Genomic DNA, 18,729 nt, shown 5'->3' with positions numbered 1-18,729 from the left:
ATGTCCACTATCAATCTGTCGAAATTGATGTTGTTGTCATGTATGGTGTTCAACATTAAGTTATGATTAATTAAACCCTCCCTTAAGCTAGGACCTGACCGGACGAGGCCTCGCTGCCCTGCCTCATCTATACACGAGAGCAGATCCAATTAGGGCCCTATGCAGTACACTGGCTGTCTGAAGTAAAAAGCAAGGTTATGTTTAACGTGTGAATGATGTCCCTGATGTATGTTCACTGTAGCCGCAGCCCATGCGCTTTGCCTTGCCGCTAATAAACTCAGGTCTTCATGTCTCTAATTAGCCATAGCCTAAGAGACCTAAGCTTCATCAACCAATCTACTTCAGTTTAAATCAACCATGACTTGCCTCTTGGCTCTGAGGATTGGACGCTAATGGAGCAGTATCCTGCCATTTATGAAACTACTCTTGTTATTATTAGTCATTTTGAACTCTGTAGTAGGGTCAAGGTCTCAAAAATTTTACAGAGATGTTTGAGATTGTTCATCATAGCAGAGCACATTTTGCATTGAGTTTTGGCTTGATTGATACAAATCTATGTGCATAGTTTATCAACACTATTCTCTAAACTGGTATTCAAGAAAGCGTTACATAGCTTGTTCATTTCGAAATATAATCAACTAGAACTGACAAAGGCTGTTACCAAAAATGCACTTCACTCATTTTCCTTATGGCAACAAAGAGTGGTTTATTGGCTTGACAGTGCTCTGTTGTTATGGACTGTCATATTAGAAAGGCCTTCCTTCCTTATCTATGGCTCAGTAGAAAGAGCAACTGACAGTCGTCCTCTGGGGAATAGGGGGTGGGTGGGAGGTAAGGGGAAATAAAAAGGGAGAGGGCAGCTGGACTGGTGATTTCGACCCGTCTGTCTTCCAAACAGTGTGACCCATCTGAGTGCTTAGAGACTTAATGCTATCATACACAATTAATGAGGGCTGTCAGCATAGGATAAGGGTGGGAGCAAAGGATGGAGGTGAGAAACGACAGCGAGACATTAGAGAAAAGCAGAGGCAGACAGTGGAGGAGAGATGATGAAAGATAGAGAGACAGAGGTTGGAGAGAAAGAGGGAGAAAAGTGAGCTATACTGGTTGAAAGGAGAGAAAGGGCGTGTTAAACAGAGTGCAGGTGGGTAAAAGGTTGAATGCAACAGATGAGTCTTGGTCACTGCTCTCAGATAGAGCAAAGGTGGTTTTATGAATTCCAACTGGAGCTGGATGGTTCACCGACTACCACTCCACATGAGAAGTGAGGTAAAATGTCAAGATAGGTGAAAACAAAAAGGGAACAGAAATTTGTAATTCATGAAATATTTTAAGTTTCTTAAACTACATTATGGGCTGTGAAACAAACTGCGCCAATCTGAGATAAAGCCAGCACTTGTCCACATCCCCGCATGTTTCAAAAGCATAGGCTTGATGCAAATAAGAGCTCTCTCACATTCATTTTATGATTTCAAATACAGTGTGGGAGTGAGCTAAATGGCCTTCTTCCCTAAAGCCTGTTTATGCTTAGAAAATTATCTAGCTCAGTCATGCAAACAAGTGGGATTTTGACAATTAGCCTACACAGTAAATGAGTGAGTAGCTTTCTGTTACCCCAGTAACTGCCATCATGGTGCCTTTAAGCAAGGCATCAGATTGTTCTGGCAACAAAATACCACTCAAGCTTCCCATATAATGATTCATTATATGAAAGCCTAACAGTGACTTGGATCAGTCACTGAGCCAACTGGTCAAGCCTTAGCTCTGTCAGATATCATCTATGCCTCAATTCCTGGGTCTTGCTCTATTTTGCATAGATTTGCATGTTATAGGGAGACATTGGCATTTATTATGTCCAACAGAATGACCCACCCACCTGCTATGGAAAGGCCAGTGAACTCAATAAGGCAGAAAGTGACTTGCCATCTGGCACTAAACCTCTTCCAAGTCCGTTGTCAGCAAGCAGCCCTAGCCTCTTAAAGGCTAAGGTTAGTGATATTCTATATTTTTCTTGTTGTCAACTAATCCCATAAAAAGATCAAATCAACAATGCATTAGTCTCTCTCTCTCAATACTTTGACTTCGATAACCTTTCTGTGGCTGCATGCCTCAAGCCCGTTTGTTCCTCTTAAGATATAAATTTTAAGATATGAATCTAAAACTCTCAAAAATATATAGTTTCATTTTTAAAAAGCCACACTAGTTTCCTAAAACAGCTGGGCACTGTGTTTTTTTAGTAAATGTTACTCAAACAGGAGCAAATAGTTGATTTCCTGAGGACTATTTTGTGCTGCTTTCAGTACACTTTTGGAGTATGAAGACAGCAAGTGCATTGGGGATTAGCTCAAAATAAACCATAATGTTTATTGTCATGGTAAAAAAGTAACATGTCACCCATTAGAGTTGTAATTACATATTATAATAGTTTTTGGACGACAGCGGAGCTCTATGACAAAGAGAGATGAGCTATATTAAGCTTTGGTTACACACGAATTACTTGATTTAACCTCACTTTTCATTTGGATCTTTTCATTGGATTTATTGAAAACAACAAAACACTGCAGCCCACTGCTGCACTATCATGAAGTTGCAATTACAGGACTCTGCACAGGGCTTTTAATTTGAAACGACAGAAATAGGAAATGGAGACATCCAGCTGAGGCAAGCAGGAGAAAGAGAAAGAAGAGAAAAAGACAGAAGATAGAAAGATTTTTACCATCCCCATCAGTCTCTTTAGCAGGCTAGGCCTCTTCCGTACTTTTACTTTTTAAGGTGTTTTTGTTTTAAAAGGTATTTTAGTAATCGTATATTGTTTGATCGTGTGTTCTTCATACTAGGTATGGTATTTAACTGTTTTCTGTTTTACTGTTTCCTGCGTAAATGTTAGACCTCACGGCAGATAGTGGATGTTCAGAGCAACAGAGTTAATGTTCATAGAGGGAAATCTACAGATAGAAGCCAGTGCTGCTAGAGAGAAAGTTATACATTACACTGATTTTTCACCACAGCACCCATTTGTCTCCTTAACTAATACAAAATCTCAGCTATGATACGGCATAAGCTCTCATATGTCCTCTATGTACATATTGGTCTAGCCTGAGGGTAGTCTGCTGAGAAAATTAAAATATTTACAGTTATGTTCAAATGGATAATCAAATGACTTTTAAGTGAAACTAAATTTGAGCTTGGAAGAGATTTTTAAGTGCCATATGAAGGCAACTGGCCTTGCTTGAGGTCTTTTAAGACGTCCGAAGACTCATCTGAAAGTCTTCTTCATGACCTGAATGACTGAGAATGTTCACCGGCTTTCAAGAGATCTGCAATCTGTTTCAAATAAAACACGTGTAAATTACTCTGCAGTTGTTTGTTGTTTTTTACTCATACATTCATGGAATACATTACAAGTTTACAGGGGAAGGCTGTGAGCTGTGTCTGCTCATTTGTATGCAGAAGACAATCGATTTTATAGCCCAAGAATCTTGTAAATATCATAATTAACTTAAAAACTATACACTTTCCAATTCCGATTACCAGTCTAATCATGAGTTTCAGCTCCCACCCTGTGGATACAAGGTCTAACCCAAGTAATCCATGTACTGTAACAGAACCAGCACATCCATTATTATAAGCCAGGCTTGTCATATGCAATTACCCTTAGCTGATGGTAACTGCTTATGACAGATGAATGCTGATGAATGGGATTTGGATTCTCATGCCTTGGGTCTCCTGTTCAGTAGTGAATGTGATATTCAAACATCAGCATGTAGCGTAGCTACAGCTCCTGCCCCGCACCATCTGCCTTGTGCTGTAATGATAACGGCATCTGAGAGCAATGCAGCATTAACATGCTTCATTGTCTCAACTGTGCAGAGTAACTCTCCAACCAGCCTGCAGGACTGAGTATACACAACACAGAAACAGCAGAGAAAGAAAGAGTGATAAGAGAAAGAGTCATGCTACAGGCATTAAGGGGACAACCCTCTCAGCTAGACCCAATAATGGAAACATGTTGGGAGACATTTCCACATTTATCTGGCAACGAGGACTCAGATAATGTAGTCATGATGCATCATTAGCTAGTGCAATTACAGCTCAGAGGGCAACCCTGGAGTGTCCATGAAGCTTGGTTGAGAGAAAAGAAGGCAGGCAGGGTTGTTAAAGAGGAGAGGGAGATGGGTAGGCCAAAGGTACTTTACTCACACAGGCCTGACCGTTCACAGGATGCAGGATGCTGAGAAGATGAGGTTGGGGGAAAAGGTGCACAGAGGAGGTGAGGTGGGGAAATTGGTGATAAATTGCGGGGAATCGGCACGTTGTATTTTTCACAGAAAAGGGTCAATGTTTCACAACGATCAATGCCGCTGGTAAACAGGGAGGCCGTGGCAACCGAGGGGAATCTGTCAAGTTAACAGCTCACTGTTGCTACTGGATTGTGACTTAAATCCATGCTCTCCAGCGGAGGCTTAAAAAGGTTCTATAGTATATCTGCACTACCTTGCCTAACCCCAGATAACTCCATGCTACCGCCACACACACTCGGTGGTGACGATAACCATAACAGACTGAAGATCTACTTCCATTTTTCTTGCATTAGTCACTGATGAGGACATAAATACTGACTACATATCCATATCTATGAATAATCTCTATGTGCTCATGGATATTTACAGCAGGTATACAAATATCTGATTCTCTCCCATGCTGATTTTCTGGTCAGATATGTACGCTGTAAAATTGCAGACACACATATTTATTGTTCGTTGCTTTTCCGGTTCTGGGTCACGGTGGTCATGGATTCCTTAACTGGATTAAGTATGATTTATAGCATAATTTGATAGCTGACCTTACTTACTTATGGGCTGACTGCAGCCAGTTAGTTGTTAAGGTTGCTCTGATTAGCCTCAAATATAAAAGGAACTTCCTTTTTCCTAGCCAGCACCTCCTGAGGGATCCCAAAGCATTCCCAGGCCAGGGGGGGACGTGTAATCCTTCCAGCACATTCTGGGTCTGGCTCTTGGGTCTTTTCCCAGGTGGACTAGTCTATTTCCAACCTGCCTAAGCTGGCACTTTTTTTTTCTTTTTTTTTTTTAATTTAAAAATCATGAGAGAACTGTGGTTGTACTCTGAGATCCTTCTGTGTTTCTGAGTTCATCACCCTATCCCTAAGACTCTATGTAGAAAACTCATTAAAGCAGCTTGAATCGTGATCTCATTCTTTCAGTCACTATCCGAGTGTATGTCCATTAGTGAGAGATCAAATTTTGCCTTCAGGCTTAGCTCCCTTCATAGTCAAGTACAACATCTACATTACTGGCACTTGCCTGTTGATCTTAGGCTCCATCTTACCCTCACTTATGCGCAAGATCTCAAGTTACTTGTACTCTTTCACCTGAGCCAGCAACTTGCTCCTAAGCTGAAGGGAGCAATTATCCAGAATAGCTGACTCTCACCCTAACCACTTCATAGTATGATGCAAAACAAGCTAGTTCACACCGGAGGTCTGATTAAGCCAACAGCTGTACATCATCAGCAAAAAGTAGCAATGCAATCCTGACATGATCAAATGGTAAACTCTCTACGCCTCAGCTGTGCCTTTAGATTGTATCATGAAAATCATCAGGGAAAACCCTTCCAGTGTTTTACAAAAATATTTTTGATTTATAGCTTTGAATACATAAAACAGCTCTAATTCCGATAAACAAGTACTGTATCAGTGGCCTCAGCATTTTTTCCCAAAGTGTTCCCCTACAAGACACTCAGTCCACTGTCCAGGAAGCTGCACTACTATTCTTCAATTAGAAGTTCAGTCAGCTGGAGTTTCCTTTCCAGGTCTCTTGCATAAGCCTTCCATGAGAGGCCAAGCAGTGTGATACCCTAAGAGCACATCTTTTTCTCCCTTTTTTAGAAGTATAAACCACCACTCACATTACTATACTTGTTCCTGTCACCCTATTCCAAAATAAATTTTATGGGCATCATATTTCAACCATTTATTTTCCTACATTACTTACTTCACAATAACAATGTCTGTAACTGAATCTGCATTCCTCTAAAGACACCCTAGAGATGATGAACAATGAAACAAATAAATGCAGAAAAACTTACTGTGCCACCAACAATCCTGCCCAAGGGGTACCAGGCCCTTTCATCAAACCAGTTGAGGAACTCGTAGAAGCCATTTGTGGTGAGATGGTGTGTTGATCTATAGTTGAACCTGAAGCAACAGAAGAAAAAGAAGAGGGATGGCTGAGTAATAACAACCACACACAGAGAAGAACATCTATTTCCATTTATAGACCATATTTTGCCAAAATGTTACAGCTATTTACAGAAGAAAAACACACTTAACTCTAGGGAAGAATATGTTATTTTATTTCCAGATTTTTAGAAGACCGTAAAAATGGGTAAGCTACAGAGACTTCGCCTTGTTAGAATAGGGAAGATAAAGCCTCCATTAACTGTGAGAGCTCTGCGCTGATGCCAACAACTCTAAGGTCAGCCATCAGTTACAAAATTAAAAGTTGAAAGGCTCCAACACATAATAACACAAACATTTTTCAGAACAAAGCACGCTTATTGTATGGATAATTCCAACTGCAACCACTGGCAGGTGCTGAGGTGACAAAGACATAAAATGGGTCTGGTGTTGGAAGGGAGAAACAACGACTAAATCCCCCCCTAAGAATAAATATAAGGAATATCACTGCAAACAGGCCTTGATTCACACTATAGCTGTGGTAAGCTGAGGGGGTTGGAGCACTGTCAAGCAGCAGAACGAAAGAGCTAAAAGTGTTGAGAGGACTGCTGCCAAAGAGAACGAAGCAAGTGTTCAGTAAATTTTCAGAGGCACCTTCTTCGCTGCACAGCTCATTAATGTGGGCTGCTTTATGGCATGTTAAGAGGCCCGTCTAACTTATGTAAGACATTTCATGCATAGAGTACATATAGAAAAAGCAGTTTGATAAAAGACAGTTACCTGTTCTGGCTGTGTCTGATAGAGATGTACAGTGTACAATAGAGGACGGGAGAAAACCTCAGAGGCTCTTTATTTCACATTAGATCAAGTATAACAATATTGTAAACCAACAAAAGGTAAGTTTACAAAGGTAAAGTTAAAATGAGGAGCCCAAGATGGTACCAAATAAGTCATATATACACAAGTCATTTAGTCTTAACCCTCATTTTGTGTTTCTTCACTCCAACTGCTTTCCCCAAGACCAAAAATGCATGCATGGCTGTTGTGCTGCAGCAATAGCAGGCTGAGGAGTCTTAGTATGCTGATGCTGTGATTTTGCATTTATGTACATCTTTAAATCATAACTATACCTACGTAAGTTTACAGTTTATAAAGAGCAATGCTGCCTCTAACTCGCACACATCATATCGGAAGTTTGGTATTTTGGTAATACAAAAACATTTAGATGTTTTTATCTGTATCTAAATCTGGATCTGCATCAAAATACTGTGACAGACCATAATACAAACATACAACTGCCAGATATTTTGGTTCATGAAGTACTAATGTTTTAAGAGAAAGTAAGATGTAAGATGTTAAGTAACATGTTACTAGTAAACAAAAAATACTGGATTCGCACCAAAATCTAATAAATTCCTCCTTGGGCAATCATGCAACATTCTTCCAAATTTCATTCAAACCTCTAGTACCCTAAAATACAAACAACAAAATGAAACCAACAAATAACGTCTTGGTAGAGGTAATTACGAGCAAATACATTTTACTGACATTGTGGCAATTAAGGCTACTGGTATGTTAATTAAGGCATGAAAAGAAGTGTCAACACAGACAAGAAAAAAAACAGTATGGCCTCGAAAAAGAACACGTAACACAAGTTTGTCAACAGCCCCAAACCAAAACAAACACCATTTCCTCACTTCTATCTACTGCACAGCTTGAGATTCAGCATGCATTTATTCAATTTATGGTTTATGGCTCTGTATGTCTGTCTGTGTGTGTCTGTCTGTGTCTGTCTGTCTGTGTCTGTCTGTCTGTCTGTGTCTGTCTGTCTGTGTGTGTGTGAATGCAAGTCATACAGGGGGGACATGCAGAAGCAGAATCGTCGCAAAGCTGGTAGAGTGTGGGCTGCTTACATTCATGATCAGGACAGTGTGTTTAAAATTGCTGGCATGATGTGCAGCTCATTAATCTTCACAAGGTGCCAGGTTTTCTACCGCATCCACATCATATTCGAAGCTGGAGCTCTCCTCCTTCATGCGCCACCTTCCATCTTGGCTGTTGTTTTTCGGACAGCACATGGTGGCCAGTCATTTCAAAGCCAATAATGAGGACCGGTCTCTTGTGTTCATTTTGAGCATCATCTTTTCATTTTTAAAAAAGATCCAATTTTCCCCATCACTGACTCCGTGGTAACGGGTTACAATTTTATTTTTATCCCCACTTCTATGTCAGTTTTAAGACTAATACTTGGTATATGGTACAATTTCAGAGACTAGAGATGGGCCGATGGATGATGCCATCGTCCATCATTGGTAGCTGAGTGTCATCACGATGTTGAGCCCAGTATCGTTTCATCATTCTCTATGCCTTGGATGAAAACAGGGAAAAAATAGAAAACTGTAGGAGGCATTGTACCTCTTAAAGTGATATTGAAATGCTACTTAGGAGGTGACATGAGTGTTTATCCTTGTGGCTCCTCAGCCAATCATATTATATTAGTCAACAAACTGACGCCTAAGGGCCTGAATCTGGGCGCAGGACAGACAAGGACAAACAAGCTGTCCAGCTGGAACACAAGAGTCAAACACATACAAATATACTTGCATCTCTGTTTTAGTAATAGATAGTATAATTCATCTAAAATTAAATAAGCCATTAAAAATTCAGGCATGTCCATCACATTTTATTTCTTCCATCCTCTAAAGCTTAACTGACTTCATATAACTTGCAGTGGCCAATCAAACTGTTCTTTTAAAAACAGATGGCAGTCCAGACAATACTTTTGTTCTTTCAATGTGAGAGTCTATTTCCTTACATACTGAGGTGTGCAAAAAAACACAATGTTACAAAGTGCAAAGGTACAGAGTTAGCCAGGTGTGGGAGAGCTCTACCACAGCAGGACTTCCAGTGAAAGTGAAAGTGGCCAGCCACTTCTGCCTCATTGTTCTGCAGCTGTCAAATCAGCGAGGCAGAAACAAAGCGAATTCAAAGAAAACAGTCTAAAAGTCAACTTTGCACGCTGCCAAGCCTTATCCACAAAACCTATTTTCCAAAGATCTCATGGACAGCCAAGCAGAGTGCTTGTCCCTGCCCTTGTCACTTTGATGGGGCGAATAATGTAGCTCTGCCAGGCACATTAGCAATTTAATGCACAGCTGCCAACATGGTCTCAGGCGATAGAGTACATGATGACTAGTGATGCCACTGCAGCACTTCCAACCACTGGCAAGTGAGCTTTAAGTTGTGCAACACACCCCTAACATCATTTAAAAAAAAAAAAAAAAAAACGGGTTTGATAGCTAGGAAGATGAAGGGAAACAGCGCCCCTATATAAACTCCTCAGATAATATTTAAAGCAGAAATGAAAATTAGGAGTGGCGTATTGTGCACTTTAGATCACTCGGGGGCCCCCTGCAGGCATCATAATTCATTTTAATCAAGGTCCGTTTCACTGATTACCAGTTTCCTGTTGAGACAGGGCCATCATCATCAGCATGACTGAGTGGGCTCCATTGCTGTTTACAAGCCAGTAATGCCTCATTGTGTACGGACTACATAATCAGATGCATCATTGCTTTTTCCCCCACTGGTTTTCAATATGGTGGAAGTCTAAATAGACTTTTGGTTTCAGGGGTGTAATCACCAGCTTCACTAATTAGCCACCTCTGTTCAAATTCGGAATGAATGACCTGTAAACGGGAGCCTGCTTGGGGATCCAGGAGGCAAGTGAGCAAATACAACATGAGCTTCACAAAAGACACCTATCAGATGAGCAGGTTTGATCATCTCCAAGGTGTCATGTTATTGGGTTTTCAAAAGGCAGAAGTCTCGAAAGTCTATAATGAAAGGAGCTCAAAACATGACACCTCATTAAAGGGTTTGCCATGGAAAAAAAGGGTCTAGCTTGTGGACACTTAGGACCCATACTCATTGAGACAGTATATAAACAACCATCATCCAGCTGAATGACAGTTTCTTAAACCATCAGATTTAACTGCGACTCCCTCTGTACATTTGGTCTTCTGATTAGGCTCTTAGCCTGTAACTGTTACTGTTCTGCAAGCACTTAAACAACAGGATTACAACTATCCACAGCCCAAAATCTACCTTTTAATAGCCTCCCAATAGGCTTTTCGGGTTGGATTACCTGAGAATTGCATGATGGTTACTTTTCAGTCCCACTGCACACTTTCCCCTTGTGCCCCAAAAGTAATACCTGCATGCTGGTGGAAAGGGTCACAGTAACTGTCATTGGACAGCTGCCAAAGCTTTAATAGTGCTCAGTGTCCAGCATGTCTGCCATCACCTGACAAGATGAGGCATCCTGACATATTATTTGGGAGCTGTATCACTGCGTTCAAATGTAGGTGTGGAAGCATGTATGCATGTGTGTGTGTGTGTGTGTGTGTGTACGTACGTAAGGTAACTGCATTGTGTGGATGTGTAATGGCAATATTGTGCAAATGGGACAAGACATGACTTGGTAAATATGAAATTAAAATATTCCCTGTAATTACAGGTCCACTAGAATATCCAGTAGGTTCAAATGTGGTACCATCTCAGTTGATGTAGAGTTGTTTACACAAACCGGAGCAGCAAAAAACACATGCACAATATTATTAAGGAGATAAATACGAAATATAGAGCTAATTACTCTGCCAGGTAGACCATTCCCAAAAATCCCAAATATCCAAAAATATAATTATCCTAATTTTATTGTGTGAACACAAAATAAATTGATCTTCCCCCAAAAGACTTTTGAATATTAAACTAAAACGATTAGTGGATTAATCTGATAGTTGATTACAGAAAATTTATCGGCAACCATCGAAAACCATGTGGCAACGATGACAGAGGGTTAACAACCCAACTCAGCTGCAGAGTGAGTGATTTGCACTCTGAGCAATCTAAAAAGCCCTGTTAGGAAATACTTCGGATTTTGGTCAGTAGATGGCAAAATTGTACAACCTCCAGATAAAGTTGTTTGTAAGCTATGTAAGCCACAGTTAGCCTAGCATTCCAGCACTAGCAACCTGAGGGCACATCTCGAAAATACGCACCCAAGTAGTTAATTCCCGTATTAGTTTGCTCTTTTATGGATATAATGCGCAAAAAGCGATAATCATATGGTTCGAACCTGTGTGTTTGGGGTTTTTTTGTTTGTTTTGGAAAAAAAAAAAAAATCAGATGTAATTTTTGGCCAATTTTTTAAAGCACTATTACCCTCTCCAAAGACAGAAAATAGTGTTCGTAGGGTCAAGGACTACAGTGGGTACAGCAACTTGGTATTCAATTTCGATGAAACGGGGGCAACATTAACAAAAAATAGGTACTACATAGGACATCCTTAGAACCTTGCAAAAAAAAACACCATGATCAATCAACATAGGAATTTCAATCACAATATTGGATGTTTAGCGTTGGATTGGTACAACAAAAATGCCAACTAATCTAAACCTTTCATAATGAACAAGCTGGCAGTAGTAACACAACCAGATGGTTTCTGTTTTTTCTGCCTGGATGGGGTGTAAGACCATCATGTCAATATGCAAACAGGCAAAATACTGCCTGTTTATACTAATGAATGAAAATTGAAAAATGGCATTGCATCTTGAGGTAAAGAGACATAATGGCATAAATATTGACTTGCCAAAGGGTATAACTTCAAAACACATTACTGTGCTCTGGCTCTAACTGGGACCATTAGACACGGAATAGCTATAAACTAGCATTGCTTATTTGCACCAGTACCTCCACATTTTGACACTCAAGATACAGATTCACGCATAAAACAGTTTGGGAGGTAAAAAAAAAAAACAGCTGTTGGAAGCAGAGTTATTGAATTCTGGAATGGAGCACAGTCTGATGAAGACTTGTCTGTGCATAGGTGCTGTGAATATGTTGTCTCTCTTACTGTAACAGCAAACATGTGAGGAAGCTTGTGACTCAAGATTTCTATTAAGTCTTGGAATGTACTGCTTTTCATATAAAACACTAGGTTGGAGTTTTATGAAGGTAATTAGCCAATGAGCTCCACGATTTTCTGACATCAGATTAATAAAGAAGTAGAGTCACTGCTATTGACATCCTAATTGTGTTTTCACAGACACAAAGGCTCTCATTCACACCCGGGTTAAAGAAAAGCTTGGCAATACCTATCACAATTGCAAAGACTAATAATGCCTTGTGGGTCTAATAAAACAATCAATCTTATGTAAGGCTATTTCCTTAGCCAAACTAGACAAAATGCTTCCCCAAGCTATTAGTAGCAAAGGAGAAGCACTGAATAATATATTATCCAAACAGGGTCAAGAATGCAGAGTGATCATGCATGCAGTAGGTGCAGTTCTAAAACAGAGTGAGTCTAATGCAAGAAATTAAAACACTCTCGATCAGGCCCTGTTTATACCTTGCATCAACATGCTTCTTGGGTGATCAGATCACAAGTGGACAGCTCTAAGTATTTCAGTTCACATCTGGCATTAGAATGCATCTCCACATGCGTCTCGAGTGACAACTTGTGAACGGATCTCACCTCACCACTCTATATGCAAATAAATATGTACATCAATTCCGTTTGCAAAGGCCAATGTGCTGCTGTTTCTAACCGGCGGGAGGCAGCAATTCACTTCCGGTGCCTAGTCTGCTGGAAATTAGAAGAAGAAGAAATCAAAACAATACAGACTGGGTCTATTCGCTGGCGTGATCCAGGCAAACCAAATCGCCCAAGATGTTTGACACTCAAAATATATGGGCCTTTTAAAATTTTCCGACATCATGGACAAAGCCATCTTATGCAATTTGTATTATTTGTATTTGCTAGTGAATTACTATGTACATCCGCTTACACAGAGGACGTCAGGTGAGTAGGTGGTCCTTCAACTTGGCCCAGGACACTTTTGCAGAAAAACTGCTAAAAAAAAATGTGGTCATATGCTGCCCAGACCCCCTCCAGATGTGGTCTAGGCGATCGGCACATAAAATACAGGTAAGAGCAAACTCCCAAGCACCAATAGAAATGGCACCACTCTATAGTGGTTGTTCAGAGGCAAAAAGACCAAAATTTCAAATGGTGTACAAAACATGGGAGAAAGAGAAAATGGTAGGCATTTAACATTCTGGCATGACATGAAGATCTGCTGCTACTGCTGCTAGTGGAGGGCACAGGAGATCTATTAAGAAATTTCAAGAAGGGGTTTGGTACAACTGAATAATTTCACACTGCATAGCTTCCTGAATTTTGAATTGAACAGCTACAAAGAGATATGCAATCTAAACAAAGCAGTTCCTTACTGTGATCTATCTGCTCTCCATGATAGGACGATGAAGAAGAATGTGTCTGGTCAGCTGAGTCCAATGAGACAAATTGAGACAAACCTACAACTAGAACATTTTTACTTCTTATGTAGGAATGACACCTAAAGAAGATGTAAGAAATTGCCTTGTTTTACTGCGTGGTGTGAATCATCCCTTTAGGTAACATCACACTTTCTACACCATGGTATAACTATCAGACAAAAGTAATACACAACTGCAGAATGTAGGATGGATTAAATTTAGCGTTGTGTTATACAGTTTGTGACCTGAGGGACTGGCTTGGAAGTTATGCAGTGGGTGATGTGAATTAATGTAGAAAAGAAACCGCTCTAACAAGTTTATTGTTACACTGTAAAATGTTCCGTATGTACTATCAGTATGCATGTGTAACAATAAGGGTTCCATATCAAGATTGTTTGTGTATGTTTTAAAAAAAAAAAAAAAAAAGGGGGGGGGGGGAATCCACTATCAGTCGGGCTATAGTCCAAACTGAAATATCTTGACCAGGGACCAATCCTGATATCAGCTATCAGTCTGATACTAACTCCAATAGTTGGATCGAGTTTCTGTGAAAAAATAGGACCAATCTATTCAATTCAATTCCATGTTATTCTCTGTTTACGTCTACGTGCACGTACTACGTCATGTGTCAGCAGTGTGCTGGTAGACCTATACACTTTCTAGAAGGAGAGCTAACAAGGTATGGAGGGAGCTAAAAACAAAGGGTCAGCAGTTTGGAGGTACTTCACACTTGCTAAGCCATCAAGTTCTAAGGCTACTTGCAATATCTTAATTTAACACTGGTATCGGATCGGTACTCAGTATCGGCTGATACCAAAAGCCCAGGTATCATTATTGGTATCAAGACTGAAAAGTCAGATCAGTGCACCTCTAATCTTAACAGTTACTACATGGATTGCCATTAAAATTTCTACAGACATTCGTCATGCCCAGGGGATGAATCCTAATGAGTTTGGTGAATTACTGATGTTTCTTGTAGTGCCACCATGAAATTGTAATTTTAGGTTATTAGTGAAATGTCTTGACATCTGTTGGATGGATTGCCATGAAATTTGGTACAGATATGCATGGTGCCCGGAGGATGACTCTTCATTACTTTGGTGATACCCAAACCTAGATTCTAGCGCCACCATTGAGTCAAAGTTATCCACTTGTGATTTAATCGCTTATCCTGTAAAACATCTAATTCATGGTTTGGCACACAATTTTGTACAGACATAGAAGCACGACCTTTTATGTAAATGGGTTGGACGAAACATATACCACATCACTACAAACTAAAAATACACCAATCATTCCTGACAACTCCTTTCTATCCCTACAAAAATTGCATGCACTTCATAAAGGTTCATTTCCTTCATTGTACAGGGAGCTCTATTTTTCTGGTCATTCACTATGTAAAAGAAGAGAGAGAAAGTTAAGGTCTATTTCCTGAAAAGTATCTGAGCATATGATGAGTGTGAAAAACTACATTGAAAAAGCATCCTATAAATTGGTGTAATAACAAAAGGGAACAAACAGAGACTGGGGGTCAGCATCAATAGGCTAGGTCAAGATTATCAGCACTTGCAGAACTGTAGGCTGATACGCAAGAAATCCATCACTGACAAAACCATTAGGGAAACTGTGCTTTGTGTGTTCAATAACACTATACAGAAGTGGCTATGTGGTATACAGTTAACTAACTGTGGCTGTGTTTATACTGATTTGTAATCAAATGAGTGATTTTAACACCACAGCAATACTGTGCAGAAAGCATTCTTAGGTAAGATGGGGGTATTACAAGATGAGGCAACCTCCCTTACACCCTTATTAAGTAGATATTATTTAAAATTTAACTACAACCTATCAAAAAGAGAAGGTTTAACTGACATTACCTTGATCAATCTTCAAATACCTCCTATCATAGCCTTAATATTCCACAGCTGATTTCAAAGCAAACTGATCATCTTTTAAAGGATTAAACTGCTTCTACAGTGGGCTGTAATAGAATGAATTCCCCAGACAGCTTAGCCTCCCATCTCCCAAAACACACCCCGGACTGAAAATGAACAGGACAAGAAAATTGGACAAAGTGTTGGGTAAATAAGCAAAGCATTCACACTTGAATCCCATCCAACGGACGGTCAAGGGGAAAACTACAACCTTATTTACAGCACTGAAAACCCCTCATAATTTACTAAGTGTATTTGGGTCATCTTTGTATCCCCCCTCAGTGAAAGGCAACATTCATAAGAATTCTGTTGAATATTATTTGCAAAGTGCGACTGAAATATCACTCCACAAAAACTAGTACTATAATAAGCTTTCAAAATACATGCCTACTTGCAGCGCCAGAGACTGAGCTTTTAGCATTACATTTAGCACACATTACAAGACTTTTGTCTGCCTCGTAAAAACAAAATTACAGCCGTTTATTAAAAGATAAACGATGAACGGGAGCTTTTCATTTGCAAAACACGCAGTCCATTAACATTTCACAGAGACTAAGAATTTTCAGATAAATCCACGATCTTGAGCAAAACAGTAGCATTTCCTGACATGCAGCCATCCATAATCGCATGAATCCTCCAAAGGAAAGCTCTGAAAAATCCTGAAAGATGAATATGTTGGGCTGAAAACTGATGAGTGGACTTTAATTGCAACAGATGTTTCTGTGACAGTTGCTGCACACTACATGGACGCCAGATGGAAAATTAGAAGCGTGGTTCTTCGCACAGGAGATTAAAAGCAGGCACAAAGATGAGTGTCACTAACATCAATGTGGACACACTGATGGGGTACAATATTATAAGATCAATGTATTATAGATTTAGCCACATATTTCAAAGTAAAGGAAACAACTGAGGGTTATGTACTGTAAATGCCATTAAACCCATAGCTATTCTGTTTAAAAAAGGGAACGATTGCGAAAGCCATTTCAAAAGTGTATATTTTAAGTCCACAGCTGTTCAATTCACTATGTAAATAACAGATTCCTACCTCTGAGAGACCAAACATAAGCAGCTCAGTTTTAAATTTTTTAAATTAATTTAAGATTGCAGGGGAGAAACAGTACTGAAAGCTGTGTAATCCTGAGCTGAGCACTAGTGAGTGGATAATGATGTAAAAGGCAGGAAATCGTTCTCATTAATAAATATTTAAAGTAGCCTGAGACCTTTCAAAATTTAGGAGCCAGATGATTTTCACTGTTGATTTAATTTATGGTTTATACTTATTATAGGGAATGGATACAATTCTGCAGGCAGGTGCTTAGACCCCTCGAGATGGAAAGTAACTGCTAGCAGAGAGTCAGCACCATCAAATATGCTCAGCCACATGCTTCACTAAAATTGAACACACAAACACAGACGACCCAAAGGCAATATGATAAATGAAGTCAACTATGATTTTTGTCACTGAACTTGAAATGATCTATGGGTATGCCAGGGAGGCGTTGATTCTTTAAGCAGCTATAATTGATGTTTTTACAATAAAAATGTATCATATGACAACGTGAAAATAATGTGACAGTGTGAAAAAGGTTGCTCGTAGTGATGAACCTACAGAGAATTATGTAGCTCCCTTCAGCTTTACATAGCTTTGTAATGAGCTTCGCCCCATTGTTTAGCTGTCCGGCCGCAACTTTACTGTTTTGGTCCATTCTCACTGTCCTCAGAGTCATTTTCATCCAAAGCAGGTAGGTGTTGTCAATGAAAACTCACTGTACACTACCTTCTCAACACCAAAAAGAAGACAGACACAGTTAGTGACTAGCTGATGAATACAGTAGAGCATTTATCTGCAAAAGAGCCTCAGGAGTTGGTAGAAATCAAAAAGATAACTAAAATATGGATACCAAATTTACATTTGCTCAGTGGTCAGATACAAAGCTCCAAATGAGTACGCCATATCAACTTAAAATGTGATGATAGGTCACTATTTCGTTGACAACTTGTTTTCCATTGTTCCCAAGTTGCCAGAAACAATTTTTTCCATTCACTTTGATTAAGGGCACCCACTGTAAGTGTTAAGGGAACTTACACTTGTCCCATTCAGTTTTCTTCAACTCCATTTTCCAAGTCAGTCCTTCAGGTCACAAACTGTCCTCCTTAAACTCTTAAACTGTCAAATGCTGCAGCACAAAGAAGCCATGGATGATATACAATGATGGAGTTACACAATGATGGAGTTAGAATTATGTTAAACGTCTTTGAAACAAGAATGATTCAAAGGCAACTACAGATTTGTAATCTCAGTAAATTTAAAAGGTAATGAGGGGGATAGGAAATGTGATGTTTTCAAAAGCACAAAGTCACTGAATTTCAAACTCCAGCATGTAAATCAAAGGAAATGGATGAAAAGGAATGCCAATTCCACATTTAGCCAAAGAGTCCACTGAGGCAAATGCTTCTCTTTTATCAAAACCCACTGTTACCATCGACCAAAAATAGGGAAGGCACTGGGAGAGCCAGGCAGAAACAGCAGACAGCAGTGAATCCCAGAGAGAGGGAGTCATTACTGGCATACAAAGAGCTTTGCTGTCATAACAGGCGACTAATCAATTGGATATCACAAACACAAACATCTGAGGACAAACAGAAGCAATAATTATGAGCCTAATCATCACAGGCTGAGATCTCTATTGAAGGCATTCTCAAAAGAACTCGTGCCTGATTGTTTCATCATGATTTGGAAATTGAACCACACAGGTTTACAGTGAAGCTATTGACAAAGGGTAAGGAAATTAACTACATGCACTACTCCTGATTTACTTGTGTTGGCCCTCAAAATATTGTTACTACAAATGTGAAGGAACTCAACTCAAAGGCTGTAATTCTTAGAAAGACCAGCACATTTTGGAGTTACACACAAACATATACTAAATCCCCCACTGTTAGGCTCTAGGCTTAAAATCCTGCAGTGAAGGTAAACTGAGGGCGGCTGCCAACAGCGATCCACAGCTTAAAAATCATCTTCTTTTCATCCAAACATCCACCTGCTGCAGTAAAGCAGGGAACTGGGAGAAAATGCTCTATTAAGACACCACAATGGCCAGAAATGAAACCATAAAACTGGATTTTAAAAAGCACAGCTGCAGACAATTATGATGTCTACATACAACTGATTCCCCTGGACAAAAAGTTGTTATTGCTCTGCCTCTGAGCATAATGGCTTTGCTATGAGCTGTAGAGTCACTAAGAGACAGTAGAGAA

The 18,729-nt window shown here is 39.7% G+C and overlaps 1 protein-coding gene across 1 annotated transcript in view; it reads right to left on the bottom strand.

The window, feature by feature from the left end:
- Positions 1 to 18,729, bottom strand: part of LOC120785956 (dolichyl-diphosphooligosaccharide--protein glycosyltransferase subunit STT3B) — a 76,910-nt gene that overhangs the window by 39,199 nt on the left and 18,982 nt on the right. Inside the window, exon 2 of the mRNA XM_040120981.1 lies at positions 6,106 to 6,214. Coding sequence (XP_039976915.1) covers positions 6,106 to 6,214 — 109 coding nt within the window. The remainder of the gene's footprint in view (positions 1 to 6,105; positions 6,215 to 18,729) is intronic.

Source organism: Xiphias gladius, chromosome 24 (assembly GCF_016859285.1).
Source record: "Xiphias gladius isolate SHS-SW01 ecotype Sanya breed wild chromosome 24, ASM1685928v1, whole genome shotgun sequence".
In the NCBI taxonomy this organism is placed as follows: Eukaryota; Metazoa; Chordata; class Actinopteri; order Istiophoriformes; family Xiphiidae; genus Xiphias; species Xiphias gladius.
Note: the sequence above shows the minus strand (reverse complement) of the source record. Positions and strands in the feature narration are given on the sequence as shown.